We start from the raw sequence: 16,836 nt of genomic DNA on the forward strand, positions 1-16,836 counted from the left end.
CAGCCCGTATTAATGTATAAGCCTCTGGGAAGCTCTTTATGTAGTATCTCAGTTAATCATTCAAAAAATGCAGAGGTAGATTTATTATTATTACCACTTTATAGAGAGGGAAACCAAGGCTCAGGGGATTAAAGTAACTTGTCCAAAGTCACACCGCTAATTAGAGTTGGAGCTGAGTTTTGAAGCCAAGTTGTTTGACCTCAGACTGGATATTCAAAACCAATACAGTACTGTGTACTTCATAGTGTTAGTTTGAGAAGCAGGGCTAGCAGCCTTCCTCTACGTGGAATACATAATGTTAGGCTTTTGCTATGTGGAGTGACTGGTTTTGAGACAGGGGTAATTCAGGCCACTACTTTAGAAGGAAACAGGTCAAACAATAGCATTTGAAATGGGAGATGCATCATATAGGGAAAGAGATCTAACAAAAGAAAAACTTGCCAAATCTGTAGGGGAGATACAGAGACTATAGGAGTTCAAAGGACGAGAGTGGGAGAAAAAACTTCAGAGAAAGCAAAGTTTAGAGACAGACTTTGAAGGTTATGGCTGGAAAGAAAGTAGCAGAAAAACACAGTTCCCTTCTTCTTCCCCCTCCCCAGATTAGGGAGAGAGTCTGGTTACTTTGCCTATAGGAGCAGAGTGGAAATAAAACTGGAAAGGCAAACTGGGACAAAATTAAGTGGGTCTCTTATATTTCTAAAAATCTATGCAATTTTGATATCAATAAGAAAGGATGAGAGCAAGTAACAGAATGCATATAAAATCTGACAAGTGATTGGTGTGGGAGGCAAAGAGGAAAAAGGCCTCAAAAACTATCTCCATGTGGTTTCTCTAACCACAATGTAAATTCCTCACTGATAAAGACTACTTTATCTTTTTATCCCTACCCTGCATAAGCCAGTGTTAGAATTATAGCCAACATTTATTGATGCTCAACAGCTTTACATGAATTATTTCATTTGATATTCACAACAACCTTGTAAACACCATCATTATCACTATTTTACAGATAAGGAAACTAGGCTTAGAAAGGTTAAGCAATTTGCCTATTGTTATGTGCTGATCAGAAACTGAGCTGTGATTCAAATCCAGGCAATCAGCCTCAAGGCCTGGGCTCTAATGAGCTGGGCTGTGCAATTTTCATGCCGAGCACCTAGTGGCTGCTCAGTGTTAATGTCAATTAAAAGAGTAAATATGTGTCAACTAAGATTCTACTATCACACTCTCCTCAAAACCCTAAGTGTTTTTTTTGGGGGGGGAGGGGTCGTTTCCTCTCATCTGCCTTGAGATAAACCATAGAATTCCATAGGTGCCACACGGGGAGATTGTCTTCCATCGCCTGCTCTCTGGCCTCTCTAAACACTACTGCCAACCTCCCCTAGTGTCCTGTAGAACCCAAGGTGTCCCTGCCAGGCTCAGCAATCCTCTGCTCTCTGAAGCCTGGAGATTGCCTCTCATAGCCTTGGCTATATTGGACATTGAAAAGTTCAGTCCTAACCCTACTCCCGCAGCTTGTCTAAGGAACACCTGCACCCTGGCATAGGGATTTATACCCTCTACAGTCTTACAGACGCTTACTGGGTTCGACAGGCTGAGCCCGTGCAGTCGAACCCCAGTGGCAAATGCAGTTTGTGACAAACGTGCTCCAGATCTTTCTCTGTTATCCTTTCTCTGTGGAGGCCAGGTAAATCTTTCTGCCTTGAGTTACTTGTCACACATTTTAGTGATAATTTCTGTGAGAAAGAGACTGATTGCAAGTGATGGATGAGGTGAGCTGTGACAGCCCAGAACAGGGTGAGGGCTGAAGAATGTGGGCGGGTGGGTGGGAAATGGTGTGTGTGGAGAGGTTGTCTTCTCCACTGAACTCTGAGCTGGTTGAGGGAGAGGCCCTGAAAGGAAGGGCCCTAAAGCTCCTTTAAATGACGTTTACATAACTCTGGAAAGAGTTATCAAAACCCACTTTATACGGGTAAGCATACTTCCTTTCTGTACTGCCCACAGAAATGCAGTCAATTCTACAATTAACTAAAAGGAAATACACACCCATGGATATGAATATAAGATACTAACTGTAAATCCAGTTATTTATGATCTGAAACAAAGGGTATTTTCTGGGTTTGATTTGCATTACCAAGACAAAACAAGCACCTGAAGTCAGGTGTCCGTCTGCCTTACTCACTCAACGTCCTACCAATAGTCAAAGGAACTTGGAACAAATGTTGCTGTGGGTAAGTCTGACTCCTTGTATTTGAAATAATCAACTTCTTACTATAGGTAAATCTTTTTCTAATTTTACCAATGGAGCTGATAGTCTTTATAGGCAGCTGCAGTAACTTAAGTGGCCAGGCCTTCTGAGTATATTTAAATACTTAATATGAAATGTGCCTCTAGACTGTCCCAGGGAGGGACCCTGGGCTTACTTTGCCACCTTCAGCCTTTCTTACAAATGTAGAAAAGCCACAGTCATGAACACCACTGTCAGCCCAGCTGTACTGTATATTCCTGCTTACACAGAATGCCATGGAAAGTCATTTTAAGTCATTGTTTGGAATGAGCTTATAAAAATGCTTTGCATTTTTTAGAGGGCTATCATATGGTAATTGTTTAAGAACAAGCAATAAGGTTGCTGGAGAAGCTGAGTGCATTTTATTTGAGCTAGTACTACAGAAATGCAGGGTAGGAACAGTAAGGATTGTTTAATAGACATCATATGCTCAGGTGTGATGTGGATACATGTATGCTGAGGGGTACTTTCTGTACCTGACCATATGGTTTTAACTAAATGAACCAAAATAGCAGCAAATATTGCCAAGTATTATTTTAAATTGGATATCAGAGTTTTTTTTAAGTTGTCTCCTTGTTGATGACCTTGAGATATTTTCATTTCTCAGTCTTCTTCTGAAATAAAGACTGACTACTTGTCAATTATAATGGACCCAGATGAAGTTCCCCTGGATGAGCAGTGTGAGCGGCTCCCATATGATGCCAGCAAGTGGGAGTTTGCCCGGGAGAGACTTAAGCTGGGTAATGTATTTGTTCAACAGATTCCTAAAACCATACTGAGCACCTACTACATGCAAAAGACTGTGTTGAGGGATGCAAAAGTAGACTAGACTCAGGATTGTCCCCTTGGCTGTTCACAACCTAGCAAGGGAGATGGACACAGAGGCATGTGATTCTATGAGAATGCTCAGAGAACAGTTCAGGGGACCAAGAGCACATGTGAGTTCTTTCAACAGTTACCAAGCCCCTTCTCTGAGCAGCAGACACAAAGGTGTTTGAGACTCTTCTTTCAAAGGAGATCACTATAAAAATAGGTAAGTGAAAGGAAAGGAGGAGAGGTTAGTTCCATCAGGAGCCTTACAAGTACAGGCACTCTTAAATAATGACCTTTTTGAGGAGTTATAAACTTAAGGCCTGGAACACAATTCAGGATGACGAGGAACAATAAAATCAAACATTTGGTGAAAGAGTTAATACTCTTCAAGGCTGTGGATCAAAAACTGCTCTGCCACAAAGCCACAAGTTACATACTTTAAAAGTCCTAGGTGGTCATTAAAGTGTCTTTTAAAAAACAAAAACAAACAAACAAAAAACACCCTCCTTGGCCCCCAATTTGAGTATGTATTGAGGCCACTTTTTCTTTTTTTTAATTCTCATCCAAGGATATGTTTAGTGATTTGAGAGAGAGAGGAAGTGAGAGAAAGAGAAACAGCAATGTGAGAGAGAAACATCGATAAGTTGCCTCCCCCATGCGCCCCAACCAGGGAATGAACCTACCATCTAGGTACGTGCACTGACTGGGAATCAAAACTGCAACCTTTTGGTGTATGGGACAACACTCCAACCCACTGAGCCACCAGGCCAGAACTAAGTTTCACTTTTGAAGAGCAAGGAATGTTGTTTACCAGGTAACACAGATGCTGTAAACACTAGGCAAATGTGCTTTCCCTCAACTTACCCCTAAGTTCCTCCATCTTGGACATCACAGTGCAAATTAATCTCCAGCCCAGTTGCTATGAAACAACGGGAGCTTCAATTACTCCCACTTAAAATATTTGGATTGTGGCTTCTGAAAGTTTCCCACTCACTCCTGTGCATGCCAGAGTCATTAGTATCTGGATCTAAGAAAAGAGATCATGAATCTAGTGTTCCCAGAGCTTGTCACTTGGTGTAACGGCCTCCTCTTCCTCCCCTCCTCCCACATGTGGACTATATGGAGACGGAGGTGTGAGGTGACAGAGAAGAAGAAGTGGCTTTTCTCGTTCTCTTGGGCCTTGAAATGATTCCACTTACGTTTCTTCCTACATGAGAAAGAGCACTTGGCCCCAAGTACTGTTCTGTTTGGCTTGGAGAAGAAAATTAGAAATCAGTAAAAAGCTGGAGAGACAGGCAAAAGCCATTAATGATTGCGCCAGGGGAAAAAAATCAACCAAATTTAGAGTAGTTAAGGACAGGTGGCACACTAAATGAGCTCCTTCTCCAAGTCTAAATTGTATGGCAGCTAGCCAAGCCCCTCCAGTGACCTTGGCACAGAACATGGGATAATTTTCCCACAACCATAAGCCATTCTCAGGCCACGTTGCTTTCCAGAGTTATTAGTCACAATCAAATATACTCCTTCCAGTACAGGACACATGATGAGCTTTCTGTCCCATTTCTTCATTCTTTGGCCTAGTGTCATTATGATCCACAACACATCCAGGGAGATTGCTAATCTTTCTACCAGAATTCCCCTGGGGCTCTGTGGGTTTAGATAATCCCATTTTAGGAGATTCTTCTTGTTGAAGAGCTTTCTCATGGTCCTTTTCCTTCCCAGAGTTGTCAGATGCTATGATTTGGCTAATGTACATGTGAGTGTCTTTGATGGGCGAGAGAAAGTGTAGCAAGTCAGCTAACAGTCTTTCAATGCAGAGTGTGGCTGCAAGGGCCAGAGAAACGCTCTTCTAACTAAAGAGCAAAGAGGCCCAAGATTTGTTTGTTTTTTTAATACAAGTAAATGACAAATCTGAAGCAGTATCTGGCAAGTGAAAGTAACCAAGATTATTTTTGGAAGGATGGGGAGAAAAGACAGGTTCGATGGACAGAGTACAATGGGGTTATAAATGTAGAGAAATGCACGAACCAAGCTGCTTCTGATCTCAGCTGTCTGCACTCTGGCTACTATCAGCCCTGGTGAGAGAAGTTGGAATTTATAGTACCTGATAGATAGAGTTGGAGTTTGGGTAAAAGGTGTTGCTACCATTGAAATTCCTGATGTCTAGTAACAAAAGAAATCTATTTTGTTAGTGATTCCTCACTAAACCTCAGAGAGAATTCCATTTCTATATATTTATAAATGTCTGACACTGCACCTTTTTAGTGGAAAATAAAGTCACAATTAGCAAATATGGGAAACAACACAGGGATTGTTGAATCTGGAAGGTGGATGGTGCCTGGGCCCATGCTGCCTCTCGTAAGACCAGCCCTGAATGCCAGAAAGGAGCTCAGCCCATGCTGCCATGCCCTGTCTGCAGAGCATCCCAGGGACACTGGCCAGTTATTCTTGGAAGAAATTCCAATATCCCTTTGTTGTATTAAAATGACGTAGCACTTTTCTAAGCTAGTTAGTGGTATTTGGGTAACACCAGTGAAGACTAAGTGAAAAAGAGGACCCGGCAAAGTCATGTCCATTGTGACTGGGCTCCATTGAAACTGGAACTGTGGGTCTGCCGAAGGATTCCAGTGCATCAGATGGTTCAGGAGCCCATAATAGCTTCATGCTGTTCTGTGAGGCAGCAATCAGCTTCCAAGAGAATAAAGGGAAAGACTGAAGGAAGCCAAGTGAAAATGAATTAATTCTCACTTATAAAAACAAAGTCCCCAAATATTGGTTAAAACAAAGAGTGTTGTGATGGCTACAAAGGGAATGTATGGGGACTGAAGTGTGGAAAGAAAAGGATTCTGTCCGCCCCAAACAAGCAAGAGTCTTTGCAATGTGTGGGGAGGTGTCCTGAGACAGAGATTGTCTTATTATTTCTCGGACTCAGGACACTTTTCATATTAGATGGTAGAAGGAAAGCACTTCAAAAGAAAAATGTTGTTCTTTTACCCTAAAAGAGCAAGGAAGAAGCCTTGCAGCAATTTTTACAGGCCTGGAGAAGGAATCTGCCAGTGCGCTTCCCATACATGATCTCCTCCTCTAGAGGCTCTTCTATTGAAACTAACGGTCCCCATGTTGGTCTATATCTTGGATAATTTTATCTGAAGAAGGAAGTATTGACTACATCCCAGCCCATGGCATGTGCTCAGGATGAACAATCTTTGTTGGTCACTACAGGTGCATGTGATCTCACCAGTGTTCCCTTCCTAAGGCAGAGTGCGTCCCTATAAGGTAGATGCAGAGACTGCTATGAAGAGGCTTGTATGATTACCTTGGTAACTGAACTCTTGCCATGTCTATCTGGATGCCTATGCTAGTTGGTAATGGAAGATACTAAGCAGAGGCTGGGTGAAGACATCTTTGTGATTGAGTAATTGTGCAACAAAAGTATAAAGATTCTAATATGATGAAGCAGAAAAGCTTCATTAAAAACTTTACAGAAATCTTAAAAAACGAACAAACAAAACACTATGTTCTTTGGGGAAAGGCATTGAAGCAAGAGGGAGGGAGGGAAGGAGGGAAAGAAGGAGGAAGGAAGGAAAGGAAAGAAGGAGGGGAGGGAGGTTGGCTAATAACTGAGGGCTTATTATACTGGGGAATACAATTTTTGTTGAGTTAGATCTGACACTTGTTTTTGACTAACTTTTGGCATCTGAATCCAAAAATGACCCCAGTTTTTCTCTATCACATCAGCTTTTTAAGGTATAAGTTACCCACCCTTTGTCCCCAAAATCATACAAAATGTACATACAAAGGAAAATAAAGAAAAAATTACCTGAATATACTATTTACTTAGAGCTGTGGTTCTCAACCTTCCTAATGCCGTGACCCTTTAATACAGTTCCTCATGTTGTGGTGACCCCCAACCATAAAAGTATTTTCGTTGCTACTTCATAACTGTAATTTTGCTACTGTTATGAATCGTAATGTAAATATCTAATTTGCAGGATGTATTTTCATTGTTACAAACTGAACATAATTAAAGCATAGTGATTAATCACAAAAACAATATGTAATTATATATGTGTTTTCCAATGGCCTTAGGCAACCCCTGTGAAAGAGTCGTTTGACCCCCAAAGGGGTCGCGACCCATAGGTTGAGAACCGCTGACTTAGAGTTATTTTATTCATATAAAGGCTATATATTGTTATGGTAAGTCAAATTGTGTACAAGTAGTAAAGTTCTGCTACCAAATATACATATTAGGGTATTTTATCTTTTCAAACGACAGGCTAGGAAATGCCAAAATGAGATACTTGAAACAATCTCCTTCAGTTGGCAAAGCTTTAACAAATTTCTTCATGAGACCCAGTTTTATGTGCAGAGGTGGGAATATAATGTTCCTTCTGTCAACAAGTGGCTCATGCAGAATGTTTGGATCACCAGGTTTGAGGTCAGATCTTGGAGGCCAATTCGACTCCACCCAATGCTTCTCACGAGCTCTGCTGTCCCACATACACATAAAACAGGGGTACCTGGTATATCTGCGTTGCTGACCAAGAAGGAAGCAGACCATTTTAAGGTCAACACAGATGATTCAATTGTGTTTGTGTTATTGCAACAGATCAATGACTCTCTTTATGTCTTCATATTCTTCACAAAAACAAACTGAATGGCCAATTAGGACTGCACCAGATAAATTGCCATTGTGGAGGAGGACACATTTCAAGCTCTGCTTTGAGCTATTGATGAACAGTCACCATTCAGTTGCATTCTGGATTGGAATTCCCAATTCCTTCATTAAACAATATATGTTATGGCAATACACAAAGCCACCATCACAGAAATGCACTTTCTCTTGATCAAAAGTAGGATACCTTCACTCCTTTTTCAAGCAAGTTTTTCTCATGCAGTCATGATGCTAGGAGTTCCGAAGCCTTTTTGGATAGTCCCAGATCTCATGCCAAATCATTCAACTCATGATCATCAAATTCCTTATGAACTGAGTCATCTTCAATTTCAAAATCTTCATCATTGGCTGTCACTTAGTTCTTCACCATACTCCTGTTTTTTGAAAAAGGGTAGTTCATTGAAAACTGGCCCTGGGATTTCAGCTGAACGAGGCACTGGGCATATAACTGATGGTAGATTAGGATACTCTATTTTACATTTATTTTTCTTGTTACACCCTGACGTTTTCACTATACAAAAGTAACAGTCCCTTGAATGATCTCTGGGCTCTCACCAAACCATAGGTATACCAAATGGCAATTTATCACGTGTTCCCTTCATCCACATCCGTAAACTCTCGACACACTGGTTGCACACTTTGTGAGGGGCCCAAGACTTACCTTGATCAACAAGTTTTACTTTAAAATAGGCAAAATAGGCTTGCCTGACAAATGTGCTGATGTTTGTCCTCTGGGAATGGTGAAACCAACACAGATATAACAAAACAAATCAGGGTTGTTTAGGCACTTACAACGAGAAACAGCAGAGGCACACATGATCTAAAGGAAAGGAAATAAGTACGTATGTAAATTAAAAAAATAAATTCTGCTAACTCCTTGTATACAGACAAGAACTCGGACTACACTTTGGAATACAATTCACTATATAGAGCACACAACCTCTCACCACACTGTCTCATGTGTAACTGAGTAGCCTAGACAAGTATAAACCTGTTGCTAGTCTCCAAGGTCATCCCCTACTTGAGGAAGGTTTGGTCTCAGCCAATAGGAGAGCACTAGTGCTTCCCTCCATCCAGGCTCGATCCAGCCTAGAGTGGTTGTATTAAGATAAGCTGTAAGGGAAACCTTGATATGATAGAGGAAAACTAACTGCAGTTTTGAAATCAGCATGCCTATTTAAGTCCAAAACAGTTGAAAAATCAAACTCAACAGGAATTATGTTAAAAATTGTTCCCCTAGTCCTGGCTGGTGTTGCTCAGTGGATTGAGTACCGGCCTGCAAATCAAAGTGTCACTGGTTCAATTCCCAGTCAGGGCACATGCCTCGGTTGCAGGCCTAGTTCCCCATTGGGGGTGTGTGAGAGGCAACCACATATTCATGTTTCTCTCTCTCTCTCTCTTTCTCTCTCCCTTCCCCTCTTTCTAAAAATAAATAAATAAAATATTTTTTAAAAAAATTGTTCCCCTGTGTTATCAGGACAGTTTGAGAAAGAGGACTTGGATGAGAGAGCAGGCATTGTGTTAAATCAACTCTCACAACTACTGGGACTTAACTTTTGATTAGAGGCATTTTGTTGGCTTTTTCCCCGCAGAAGAACAAAAAAGAGTGACTTTTTTGGCTCACTCCTTTTGCCATATCATGCTTGAGGTGAACTATTTCTCTAAGTTCTGCTTAGCTCCCTATTTCCTGATGATCCAAAAGGAAGTCCCAGGGGATTTCCTTGTAAAAGGTAGCTAAGATTTTCCAGGGGATGCCCTCCTCACAGAGCATCACTCTCAAGGTCTCTATCACATGGGCCCTTCTATGTACCAGGTACTGGGCTAGGTTCTAGGAAGATTCAGATATGGTCATTGCTCCTCTCAGTCAAGTTGTCTCATGAAAGGGTGAGGAGAGAAACATGTGAATAGTTGTTGTAGCATTACATTACAGGGACCATGAAAGATATCTTGCCTTGTTATTGCATTTCGCTCTCACCTTTCTGTTGCTGAAACAAGTTACTACCAGTGGTTCACAGACTCGTGTGCTGAACCATGGAGATTTATAATAATCATGGGAAGACATGTAGAAATACTGGGACTATTTTGCCTGACAAGGAAGAGAAATGACTTAGTGGTTATTTTTATTTTTTTAATCTATGAAGCATTATTATAACCAATAGCAATAACTACCATTCTCAAATTCTCACTCTGCTGAAGACAGATCAAAAGAAATTACCTTAAGTGGCAATAAAATGGGCCTACATTAAACACAGGGAAATATTCTTGTTAATAATGTTATTAAGCAACAGAAGAGACTACCCAGAATTTTGTGATCTCCCCCTTCCAAGAAGATTTTCTAAAAAGAAAACTGGCCATCCACTTGCACCATAGGCCTTCTCGGGGTCCAGCAAGTCTGTGAAGAATGAGGGCACCATAGATGCACAATAATGAGTTGGAAAGAAGATACTCCAGAAAATGTGTCCCTTACTTTGACTCTTTTGGGGTCAGTTCATTGGAGATCCCATTCAAAGCTACATGCCTCACATACACACATAGGAAAAACGGCACTTTCTTCCTGAAAAAGACTTAAACTCACCCTACTGGCTTGGCAAACAAATCAGTGTATTCTTTCCATTGTAGGCAAATCACTTGGAAGAGGGGCTTTTGGAAAAGTGGTGCAAGCATCCGCATTTGGCATTAAGAAATCACCCACATGCCGGACTGTGGCTGTAAAAATGCTGAAAGGTATGGAACCTGTAGTTTGGCTTTCAACTGACCCATTACATTCCCTACATGTTGATATAAGTTGGATGTGGCCTAGGAACAGATTCAAGCTATTTCTGCTCTGGGCACAGAACTTTCTTCTACTACTGGGCACCCCATTACTTCAGGTGTTTAAGATTAGGCCAGCAAGTGTTCAGAATAAACCTTGTTAATGTAACAATCAGTATCATCCATGGGAAAATGATTTCTGTCACCTCAATGACAGTTCTTCTAACACATCTCAGACTCTAGACTATCAGGGACTTAAGCCCATGGTAACAACAGGTTCAAACTTTTGAAGTGATCCACTATGACATTATAATGAAAACTTAACTGTACACCATAAACCCCAAAGGCTTAGCTGGGGCTTGGCCTAACTATAAAGTAAAACTATGAAACTAAAACAACTGAAATGATCAAAACCCTAAATTATTTTATACTGTCAAGTCCCAACCATAAAACATCTTCTCTTTAGAAATTAACAACAACAACAACAAATTATCTTTCTAGTGTTGAGAGATACTACCACTCTGTGAAGTGCTGGGAGGTGGAGCCAAATCACATAGGGATATATATGACCACCACCATAAGACAGCAAAACTGAAAATTATGTAAACCAAACAAATCAGACTCATGAGTCCTTTAAAGTTTAGAAAAGAGTTCATTTCCTCATTTATAAAGGAATTTCCATGTTACGTCAATGCATTTTAAGGTCCCCAAACCAAAAGAAACAGGACTGAAAACCCAAAGGGCAGTTTTCAGCTTTCCAAAGTCTCCAAGATACTGCCAAGGGATTCTGAGGCACTGGAAGCTATGCACCCAGCTGAGCTGGTACCTAGCAAAGACTCCAGGAGAAAAAGGGCCATTTGCTTAGGGAGACTTCAAAACTCTCCATCTTCTTCCTGCCCTGACACCAGCACCACCAAAATATCATGTAATGATATTTTCCACCTCGAAAGGCTATCCTTTTCAAAGGAAAGCTTTGATAAAACTCTACAAAGAACCTGACAGTTCTACTCTAAAAGTAGCCAGGAAAGGAGTTTTGCATCCACAAGTCAGGACTTTTGTTTGAGGTGGACAACCCAGACGATAGGAGGATTTCTGTGAGAATACCTGCATTATAGAACTCTTCCCTGTACACCCCCACCCGAGATTGAAGAGGCATCAACATGTCTTCTATGTGAGAAAGCACCAGACTAGGTACGTCAGTATATTAGGCTGAACCACTTGAAATGGCCATTTTTCTTGTTTTTCTCTCTACAGCCTTGTGAGGTAGATATTATTACCCCAGTTTGCAGATGAAGAAATATGGCCCAAGCAGGCTAAATAGCCTCTGCAAGGCCACACAGCTCCCCAGTGTAAAAGTAAGGGTTTGAGTGCAAGTCTTTTAGTTTGAGGGCAGTGCTTCCTGGAAATGCCCATCGCTCCAAAACCCTGAAAATGATCCTGGCCTGAGTTCTGGAGGCAATCGAGTTTATCCAACCCTGAAATACACTGAAACTAAATCTGGAAGCATCTGCTTCCTCAGCTGGTCCCATTTCTCTGCTTACTACCACACTCTGTCTCTGAGGAAGGCAAGTCGGCTGTGCTAAAGGGGTATAAATAAGTGCATGGAGGGACCAATGACTTTGAGGAGGGAAATTCTGACTTGAGATCTTTTTAAAGCCCCAGAGAATCTACTCTATATAACACAGAAATAGTATGTGTAATATCTTTATAAATGCTTATCTTTCTTAAGCCATCAGCTTTGGTTGAAAAAGATTGCCAAATCACCCACTATACAAAATTTCTAAAAACTATTTTCATTCAGCTTTCTTGTTTTTAAATTGGTTGGCCATCTGTTTCTAAGAGAAACTGAAGAGGCAGAATGTCAAACAAAGGCCATGAGTCAGAAGCTCTTTCAAAGTGCCCTTGAGCAAAACCTTTGGCCTTTTGGGGCATTATGCCCATGTCTGAAATGAGAAGAGTAATCATGTTGTTTATTTATCTAACAAATATTTGTTGAGTTTTTTCTGTGAGCCAATCCTAACTTCACTGGGAGGCTTCCAAGGTTTATCTAACTATTATTAAAAAATGATCTGTGTTTATGAAATACCATGTAAGTATCTACCACAATGTTAAATGCATACCCTTTGACCCATTCCAGGACCACTTTACCAAAATACTTGCACATGCGTACAAAGATTACACACAGGCTGTCTATTACAGCATTATTTGTAATGGCAAAAATAAAAACAAACAAACAGAAAACTGTAGATAGTCTAAATGTTAGGAATGCCATAAACCAATTTAAAAGAATGGAGAGCGCTTCTGACATATTAAGAAGGAGGAAAGGCAAATTTTAAATACATATATATCATCCCATTTATGTAAATTAAAAAAAAGACCTTTGATTGGGTATATATATATATTTATAAAAGCACACAAAAGTTCTGAAATTCTAATAGATTAACTTCTAAAAAGTTAAGTGTGCTGGAGTGGCTTTCACTTTTTACTCTATTATACACCATACTGTTGAAATAGTTTACAGCAAGATTATATGACTTTTTCATTTCTAAAAATAACTTAAAATACTTAAATGCCTTCAAAATTAACCAATAAAAACAGACAGAACAAACTTAATTTAGGCTTTAGACTCCACTGATTCTTAGACTGATGCTGTTTCTCTCTGAGAATGAAATGAAAGTCAGATGCTTACGGGTTCTCACAACTTGAGATAACCCTGTGGACTCCAGAGAGTAAAAGGTTATAGGGAGAAAATAACACATTGAAAAGATGTTTACAGAAATGGCCATTCCACTCTTGCAGATTCTTCGCTTTTTCTTTATAATTCCTCAAAGAGGGGAAAACTGAGAAAAAGCGGTGAGCTGTGGCCACATCCCTTCCTGAAAGGTTCTGATGGACAGAAGCCTGGAAGAGGCTTTCACAAGGTACCCTGCTCTGAGTCAGTGCGTTGCTGAACCGGACTGGGTCCACAAAGAGGAAATGTGCAGTGACTAACCCCACCATCACACTGGGTCTTACTGCAATCAAAAGGATGTTGGCTCAGGAGGGTGGGAGTAATGAAAACAGTCTGGGGACTTGGCTTTTCTGCAGAATGTGAGGAAGTTAATGAAGCAACAGTCTGAGCACTGACAAACAGGGAGGGCAGGAATGCTGCCTCTGGCGGAAAGCATCCCATTGTCCTGTTGCCTTGATTCTTCCTTGCTTCCCACACAGAGGGGGCCACAGCCAGCGAGTACAAAGCTCTGATGACTGAGCTCAAGATATTGACTCATATCGGCCACCACCTGAATGTAGTCAACCTGCTGGGAGCCTGTACCAAGCAAGGAGGTAAATGCTTCATCTCCTGGTTCACACACTAAGAGCAGAGTTCTCCAACATGCAGCTCTTCCTACCCACCCATTCCTCCTCACCTCCTGAAAAATGGCCTTTCAATAGGTCCAGGGGAAAAATTTTGTCCATTTATAAAAGGGGACTCCCATCCTAGAAATGCCTTCCCTTTACAGTTACTTTAAAAGTTCTGAAGAGAAGGACTGTCGTGTAGATCTCCTTCCACAGGCTCTAGGTCAAGTGGAGGGCACTTCTAATTTGATGGTGACTCTGAAGGAGTGTGACCACAGCTAAGGTAAATACATAGATGGTTGCGCATTCCTTGAAGCTTCACCTAAAGGAATGAATGTTCTTGAACACCTTTCTGTCTTCCCCTATGGTAAGGTTAGTGCTTGGCTGGAGCTGCGTCATCACTGCTTGAGCCAGAAGGAAAGGTGTAAGGTACCTGTGCATATAAATGTTTTCCAAGCTCAGCAAAGGTAGCAGAGATGAAGGATAGCTGGGAAAGACCGACCTGCTAGAAGTGGAAGCGGGCAGAGAAAGAAGCGGAGGGCGGGGAGGCCAGAACTAGAGTCCTAGGGAAGCAAGCACAATGCACTTGCTTCTCTGTCATCCTTGAGTATTGACAAGTTATAGCTCTTTCTACGCACTTACCCTGGCTCTGGTCACACTCCTTCCGAGTCACCATCAAAACTGAGCAGAGCGAATCAGAGAACCCACCTCCATCTGTGTCTCTGAGCTTTGTGGAGCTGGCTTCAGGATTGAAGCCCCTCCAGAGGGCAAGGATTGCTGGACCCCAGCCAGGTAGCTGAGATGCGGGGAATTCTCCCAGCTGGTGGGGAGACATACAACCTGTGGAAGCAACTTCCTCTTCTGTAACGGGAGGGAAGAGGAGGTGCTGTCAGGATTTCTCAGGTACACTTTTAAAACAGCAAAGTCCTGATGAAACGGAACACCCATGCTCCGGAGTAGGGCCTGCCCTCTGTGTACCCGGAAGCACTAGGGAGCCTGCGCTCTTAGGCTCAAGGAGTCCAGGCAGCCGCTGCTCCCAGCATGCCCTAAGGCAGGCATCCGCCGGAGCAGCTCCGGGATTCCGCCAGCTTTGACCGGAACCGGAAGTTGTGCTTGCCGCAGGTTTTGTGCCTTGCCAGGGGCCTGTGGTGGGTGTACTGGGAAATGCTGGGCCAGATGAGGCAGAAGCAGCCCTCAGGGCACCGCATACTTGGGACCCACATTGCAGCTCGGGTTTTCTCCTTGCCAGCTGTCTTGCTTCCTTTTAACCAGGAGTCGGCAAACCATGGATCCAGCCTGTGAGCTTAATTTGACCGTTTTACATGGTTGAAGGAAAAACTCAAAAGAATATTTTGTGATGTGAGAGTTATATGAAGCTTAGATTTATGTGCTCATCAAGTTTTACACTACAAAGGCATAATCAAGTCACTCTATGGCCTACAAAGCCTAAAATATTTACTGTTTGGTCCTTTACAAAAACATTTGCCAGCCCTTTGCTTCACCTCTTCTTGCAAGGCCCAAGGAGAGCGCTGTGCAGATACCATGGGGGCCATGCAACTGGGAGAGACAGGCCAGGCAGAACCAGTCTGTTTTCAGCAGTGGAAGGGAGGAGCTGCTTGGCTATCCTGGGGTTGGTGTGACAATATCCCGAAGCCCTTCTACTCACTAGGGTCTGGCAAACAAGCATACAAGGTGACTGGCAGTTACCGGCAGAACCCTGGTTTTGGATCCTCCCCTCCTCAAAGTTCTTTTATCTTTTTTTTTTTTAATTTCTGCTTCTCCCCACCCTAACCCCCAATTGTCTCCTATTGCTTTTGTATTTTTTAATTGAAAATAATTTCCCACTCTAAGTTGCATCACTAGACCCCACTAATATAAAGGCAAGCTGGTTTGAGATTTCTCAGGCCCACTGAAGACTGGCAAATGGCTGACTGGCTTGCTGTGGCTGAGCATATGTTGTTTTGGCTGCAGGGCCTCTGATGGTGATTGTTGAATATTGCAAATATGGAAATCTATCCAACTACCTCAAGAGCAAACGAGACTTATTCTTCCTCAACAAGGTAAGGAATTTAGGGGTTGGACGTTAAGTCAGCAATGACTTTCCATTTAGGCATAAGAGCATAAAGCAAGAGAAAATTATATTTTTCCATTAATGACTAAGCTTAAAATTCAATGTCTGTTTTCCCTCCTTTAAAAAATATTCCTTCCATGCTAATACATCACACTTTTTGTGGACAGCACAGAGAATATTTGATCCCAGTGTATGCAGTAATAAATGGGGGTTAAAATTTACTCACTATCTATCTAAATACCTATAAAATCATCTTGATAACTTTCTCTCTCTCTCTTCTTCTCCCTATTCCTTTCTCTCCCCAGATATACAGACACACACAAATCAGTCACTTGTTTTTTAAAGCATGATAGCAAGTGTAATTGTCTTCATTTATTATATTAAAGAAATTAAGGATTCAGTCAGCTTAGTGACCTTACAGTCTACAATAGACCAATGATGAGCCCTGAGAAAACTTATGTTCTTTCCTTCTTCCTCCCCTTTCTCACACTTCCTCGCACCCTCACCACCCCTGTCATACCTACACACACGCTGAACCAGCCTTATCCACTAAAACAAAGCTATGTAATAAAAGGAACACATGGATCCAAGTCCTAAAGGCAAACCAAATTTAAAAGAGATTATTGAGTGGAGCAGAAAAGAGAGTTTAATGAAACTTTGCCAGTGCAACCCATTCCACCAATGTTATGTCCTTCTCTGGTCTGGAGAAGTTTGGAAGACAATGATTCAACATTATTAACTGATAATTAGCAATATAGGTGATGAATTCACATAGTGTGGTGGTTAAGCACTCAGACTCTAGAATCAGACTGCCTGTATTTAAATCCTGTTTCTACCATTCATGAGGTCTGGGACCTTGAGCAAGTTACTCAGTCTAAGTTTCAGTTTCTCACTTATTAAATGGAA

At 41.6% G+C, this 16,836-nt stretch overlaps 1 protein-coding gene across 2 annotated transcripts in view; it reads left to right on the plus strand.

The window, feature by feature from the left end:
* FLT1 (fms related receptor tyrosine kinase 1) overlaps positions 1-16,836 on the plus strand; it is a 194,360-nt gene that overhangs the window by 154,023 nt on the left and 23,501 nt on the right. For both annotated transcript variants that reach the window (XM_090273753.1, XM_090273754.1), the window contains exons 17-20: positions 2,892-3,024; positions 10,392-10,496; positions 13,734-13,847; positions 15,831-15,919. In XM_090273753.1, coding sequence (XP_090129879.1) covers positions 2,892-3,024; positions 10,392-10,496; positions 13,734-13,847; positions 15,831-15,919 — 441 coding nt within the window. The remainder of the gene's footprint in view (positions 1-2,891; positions 3,025-10,391; positions 10,497-13,733; positions 13,848-15,830; positions 15,920-16,836) is intronic.

Source organism: Furipterus horrens, unplaced genomic scaffold, assembly GCF_987537825.1.
Source record: "Furipterus horrens unplaced genomic scaffold, mFurHor1.1.pri manual_scaffold_4, whole genome shotgun sequence".
Lineage (NCBI taxonomy): Eukaryota > Metazoa > Chordata > Mammalia > Chiroptera > Furipteridae > Furipterus > Furipterus horrens.